At 44.1% G+C, this 6,000-nt stretch overlaps 1 protein-coding gene across 9 annotated transcripts in view; it reads left to right on the top strand.

Annotated features, from left to right (window-relative positions):
• Window positions 1-1,049: 1,049 nt before the first annotated feature.
• AKAP17A (A-kinase anchoring protein 17A) overlaps window positions 1,050-6,000 on the top strand; it is a 22,501-nt gene continuing 17,550 nt past the window's right edge. For all 9 annotated transcript variants that reach the window (XR_012627561.1, XR_012627560.1, XR_012627563.1 and 6 more), the window contains exons 1-3: window positions 1,050-1,159; window positions 1,507-2,720; window positions 4,740-4,888. Coding sequence is in view for 6 of the 9 variants with exons in the window: in XM_074858914.1 (XP_074715015.1) it covers window positions 1,959-2,720; window positions 4,740-4,888 (911 nt within the window). In the remaining 3 variants the exon portion in view is untranslated. The remainder of the gene's footprint in view (window positions 1,160-1,506; window positions 2,721-4,739; window positions 4,889-6,000) is intronic.

Here is a 6,000-nt window from a genome sequence, read left to right as displayed (position 1 = left end):
GTAAAGACACATCAATACTTTCCATATTTTCCTTTCTTCTCCTCATGCAGATGGGGAGAAGAAAGGGAAATCTTTTCCCATTCAGATGCCAGTTGATTAAACAGTTCCTGGATACTGAGAACACCAAGAATATCATCCTGTTAAAGACTTGGACCTGTGAATTCATGTGTCTGCATGCAGATAGCTGCTTGTAAACTAGAAACAGAATTCACCTTCCTGGCTTAGGGACTTAGAGCCTATCGAGATGCTCTAGGGTATTGAGATGGCAGCTAATGTGCAGTAGGCTCAACTCAGGACCTGAGAAGACTCACACCCTCCTAAAGCAGCAGCTGAAAGCCAAGCAGGACCCAGAACCCGCAGCCCCTAAGAGGCCACTGAAGGCTGAATTCAGTTGTCTGACTCACATGCCTACTGCCATTGGGGATGCTGTACGGTATCCAGCATAACCACCAGCTGACAGCGTAGCCAGGTTTCCCGCAGGACATGTGGCATATTTTCCAGACCCATGTATGTAGCCTGGATATCTTACAGCATCTCAAATAGCACTAGTCACTCATATTTATGCAACTAAATTATGTCTTGTTAATTTGTGCCATTCTTTCATAAATACAGACTTAGGGTTTGTTTTAAAAAACAACAAAAAAAGCACAAACTATTGTAAATGTGTGGTAAGCAGCAAGTTGGAGGCTATCTTCCTTGGGAGTTGGCGACCTCAGACACCCCAGCTCTGCTCTCCACTCGGTGAGGTGGCTTTCGGCAGGGTGTCTGTGCGCTCGGGCGTCAGGCCGTTGGAAGGAAATGATGGAAATGACCTTACTGGGAAACACACCTGTTCATACGCCCTGGGTGTGTGCCCACGAACCGCGCCATACAGCGTACGTCTCTGTGAGCAAGCAAGAAACGCGGCCCCGAGGAGCATTTCGCCAGCCTCCGCTCTCCCGCCCCGCCGCCAGGCGTCGCCGTGACGCCGCGGCCATAGAGAGGCGCCCCCGCCGAGCGCGCGCCGCCTCCCCGCCGTCCGGGCAGCGCTTCGCCACGCGGAAGCGGAAGCGGCCCCGGCGGCGCGCGGAGGGGCAGGGTCCGGCACGGGCCGGGGCGGCGGCGCGCGGGGCTGGTCCGGTCCAGCCCAGCCCGGCCCAGCCCAGCCCGCCGGCTGCGGGTGAGGCGGGCGCCGGGAGGATCCTCCGGGGGGCTGGCGGGGCGCCGCCGGGCTCTGGCCGCCGGGGAGCGCCTCGGGGAGCTGGCGGCGGAGGGTGCGGGTAGCCCGGCCCGGCGGGGTTGGGGACGGGGGCGCTTCCCCACTGGCGTCTTCTGGGGGCGTCGCTCAGCCGGCCGGGTCCCTCCCGCTGCCGGCCTTCCCGCGGGCGGGCGGGCGGTGGTCGCGGCTGCGGAGTGGCTGCCGGCGCTCCTCCGCCGCGTACCGCCGGGGCGGCTCAGCGCTGCTCGCAGGGAAGGTGGTGGGGCTTCAGGCTTTTCAGTGAAAGGGGCGTTTTTCTCTCGTTGCAGACACCTTCCAGGTCTTCCTGCTGGAGAACGTGGGATCCGCCTCGGCGCTAGCCTGCTGGGGTTTACTGGTTGTTAAGTAGACTTCAAAGCAGTGTGACGTCGCTCCGCCAGGCCCTTCCTTCCTGAGAAAGGGTAGCTGCTTTCTGAGCCATCACATACCAACTTCATGTATTCCTAAGATTGTCATCAGCTTCTTGGTTTTTTTCTGAGGCCTTACTGAGGTTTAATTACTTATAGATTCTAGTGGTTATAAAGTAATTTAAGATGTTTGTACTACTCAGTTTTAACTGTCTAATTGACTCTTGTATTACGAAACATTGTTTTAACTTGGGAATGGTTAAATGGCCAAAGAATTAAATTACTTACGGATAAGGGCTATTTTATTTGACTACTGTTGGCCTGCAACTTAAACTTGCATCTTTTATTTTTTTATCCTATGCTTTTTCTGTGTTATGGCTGCTGCAACAATAGTTCATGATACATCAGAAGCTGTAGAGCTCTGTGCTCCCTGTGGGTTATACCTTAAACCCATTACAAAAATGACCATCAGTGTGGCACTTCCTCAGCTGAAACAACCGGGAAAATCCATTTCGAACTGGGAAGTGATGGAAAGATTGAAAGGGATGGTGCAGACTCATCAGTTTTCCACTCTGCGAATTTCTAAAAGCACAATGGATTTCATCCGGTTTGAAGGAGAGGTTGAAAACAAAAGTTTGGTTAAATCTTTTCTGGCGTGCCTTGATGGCAAAACAATAAAGCTGAGCGGCTTCTCTGACATTTTAAAAGTCCGTGCTGCGGAATATAAGATTGACTTTCCTACCAGACATGACTGGGACTCGTTTTTCCGTGATGCAAAAGATATGAATGAGACTTTGCCAGGAGAAAGGCCAGATACTATTCACTTAGAGGGCTTACCTTGTAAGTGGTTTGCAGCAAAGGACTCTGGCTCGGAAAAGCCAAGCGAAGAAGTCCTTATAAAAGTTTTCAAGAACTTTGGAGAAATACGTAATGTGGACATACCCATGCTGGACCCTTACAGAGAAGAAATGACTGGCAGAAATTTTCACACTTTCAGTTTTGGAGGCCATTTAAATTTTGAAGCTTATGTTCAGTATCGAGAGTACGCGGGTTTCATTAAAGCCATGAACGCCCTGCGAGGGATGAAGCTGATGTATAAAGGCGAAGATGGCAAAGCAGTGGCTTGCAATATAAAGGTGAGAAACTGCAGGCTTTTTTATGGGAACCTGTGTGAAAGACCGAGTACAACTAACTGTTATTTCCCTTGTGCTTAAAACTTACATCTGTATACTGTCATGATGACAACAGGTGACAGTAACAGCACTACTTTTATGGAGCAGCCATAGTAGAATTTTTAAAGGAAAATGGTGGAAGAAAAAGGTGTTGTTAGACTATGTGAACAAAGTGAGTGGGGTTTTGCTTTTTTTTTTTTTTTTAACAAGACCGCTTTAGGAGTGAGAACTACTTGATAGAAGGACCAAGTATATGAACATGGCCTACATAAATAGTTTTTAGAAACTAATATTTATTTCTAAATTTTGTCATTTCACTTAAAATTTTAATTTTGAACCAGTTCAGACATATTTCACCAGAAGGCTGACCTTAAAGTGCATTGTTCTCTCTTGTGTTCACTACAGATAGAAATTTTGGGGGAGAATTTCACAGCCTCAGTATCTGGTCCCTGCACTGATAATGAGGTCCACCAGACAAGTGTCGGAACTGTGAAATTCAGTAGCACGTGGCCTGTACGGCCTGGAGAATACACAGTTAATCATTCTTCACCTACAGAAAGGCCTCACAAAGATTTAAACGATAATGTTAATCTGTAGCACAGTTTCCTGTGAGTGCAGTACACTTAATTCATAATATTTACATACTGAGTTTTCCAGATCTCTCTCTCTGTAACCTCATTGTCTTAGAAAATACAGCTAGTCAGGAGAGGACAAGACAGTCTGTTCAGATGTAGTATCTGTGAAAGCATGACCTGAAGAAAACTTGCTCCGATATGTTTGGAGGTGGTCTGTGCATTTACGTAGCAGTTGAATGAAATGTTTGTGGGTGTATTTTGGTATGTTCAATAGTCATTCATTAAATCAGAAAGTGTATTTCAGGAAGAAGCTTGAGTATTCCTTTGTGTAATGTGGGAACATGCAAATATTTATTCAAATTGTAGTTTAGTCATTAGAAGTGAAATACTGTAATCCTTTATCTTGTTATCAGAGTTTTTCAGTTGGAGCACAGAAACTGTTTCTACTTTGACCCTCAAGGTTTTCAAGGGGATGTGAAATTCAAACTGTCACATACATGGAGGGGATCAGGGTTCCCAAATTTAGTTTGGCCCTTCCTGGCAGCTGCCCTGGGGAGTGACAGGAAAGAGAGAGGGCTGTGTTTGGACTGCGCTGTCAGGACAGACCTCTTTTATACAAAAGGTCACAACACCTTGTCTGTTTCTAGCTGTCTGTTCTTTTAGCCTGTTAGTGAAACATCATTTTACATAGAGCCCAGGGTAATTAAACTGCAGAATATGTGCTCCTTATTCTCTGCCCCATGGTTCATGACGATGGACCTGTGGGAATGTATTATAGACCCCTGCCTGCCTGTGCACAGGTGGTATCTAGGATGGGAGATTAGGACACCAGGGGTGTAATGTGATGTATGCTGGTGTCCTGTTCCATCATTCAGCTAGACATGGGCAAGGTGTGCTCGTATGTCCTCGGAGCCGAGCGTTTTCCTGGGTCCCATTGCTCAGAACTGTGAACTGTTTCCTCTGCTGAACGTAAGGATCATAGTTTTAGACAGAAAGGGAGGCCTTTATTTAGGCCCATTTCTACCTAGTCCTGTACAGTCCCTAACAGCATACGTGAGTTGAATGAGTTCCGTATGTTTCTGTTCCGACAGGTTGAAAACATTGGACAGTCAGGGCCTAAACCACGCTAGGGTTTACTTTTGGATGTCTCACAAAATGTACACTGGTACGTGATTGTGCTGGTGTGCAGGGATTTAGTTCCCAGTTATCTTGTTATAGTACTCTGGTGCTTGCTCTAGGCACAAAGAGAAGTTTGCTTTGCTTTGGAAAAGGTTTTATATTTCTGATTGTACTTACACTGTAATTTGGATACCTTTGTGCTAAGCTAAAATGGTTGGGGATTGTGTAGGTTGTCCAGGGTTTTTTTCTTTTTTCCACTTAAAACTGTTTTCAATTGTATCCTGTAAAGGTTTCTTTTGACTCAACAAAACACCTCAGTGATGCATCAATTAAGAAGCGTCAGCTTGAAAGGCAAAAGCTTCAAGAGCTTGAAAAACAGAGAGAAGAACAAAAACGTAAAGAGAAGGAAGCTGAGGAAAAACAAAAAGAGGAAGAAAGGTATTTATCGTTTATTGCTCAATTATATTTTTAACAATCAGGCTTAGCAAAACTGCTTGCTCCACTATATCAGCATCAATAAATAGAAAATATTTAAAGACAAGTTTCCTTTCAAAGTTTTACTCCTGTAGCTAAGGCAGAGCACTTAAAACTGAGTGAGAATATTGTGGTGTTTTTGAGGAAATAGGGTTCAGGGATTATGAGATTTGGAGGAGAGTGTTGTACACTTTTTTTTTTTTTTTTTTCCTTGAACTGTAATTCCAAGAGCTGGGAATTTACATGATGTGTAGTCATTCTGATGGAAAAATATGCACTAAATGGAGAATAGAAAATAATGCACTAGTTCTACTACTAGTAACTTCGATATTATAAATCTAATTTTTTCTTAACATCAGTATTATTCTAGGAAAGGGATGGGATACAGGCATATCTTAACACTGACATTTTAAGAAAACATATAGGTGTGCAGATGTCACAAGTCAGCCGTTCAGAATATAAACACAAATGGATCAAATTGTTTTAGAGGCTGTATGGTGTCCATTTGCTTTGATGGTGTATAAATTCTCATTGCTTAATGTTTAGATATTAAACAGTTTCTGAAACTGTAGGGTTATTGTCACCAATGCTTGTGTTTGGTTCAAAATATTAAATCTGCAAAATACTCAATTTCCTAAAAATCATGCCATTAGATACCTGATCTCAGAAACCTTCAGCCTTTTACATAAGCTACCATTTTGTCCTAATGACTGAAATAAAGGACACCAACCGCTGCACACATTAATTGGCTTGGTAATTTCCTTCTCACTGTGATGATTTACTGTCCAGCTGCATGATGCATTGTTACTGTCTCTGGTGGAATTGGTTAAAAAAAATGTTTTTGTTGTAGCCATGGTTTATGTTTGGATTCCAACTTGTATTTTAAGTATTGACAGGCTGATGATTGTTTGCTATCAAAACTAGTGGTTAAAATGTTCACTGTTTTCTACTTCTGTTTTTCAGTAATCAACAAGACTTACTTAGAAACAAATTTACTCAAAGTACAAAATATATTTTTATATACAGTGGAAGTCTAAACTTTTACCTGCCCTAGATAAGGTAAAAATTATTAATCT

This window comes from Strix uralensis, chromosome 2 (assembly GCF_047716275.1).
Source record: "Strix uralensis isolate ZFMK-TIS-50842 chromosome 2, bStrUra1, whole genome shotgun sequence".
NCBI lineage: Eukaryota > Metazoa > Chordata > Aves > Strigiformes > Strigidae > Strix > Strix uralensis.
The sequence above is the reverse complement of the archived record's forward strand: the minus strand, read 5'-3'. Positions and strand labels throughout refer to the sequence as shown.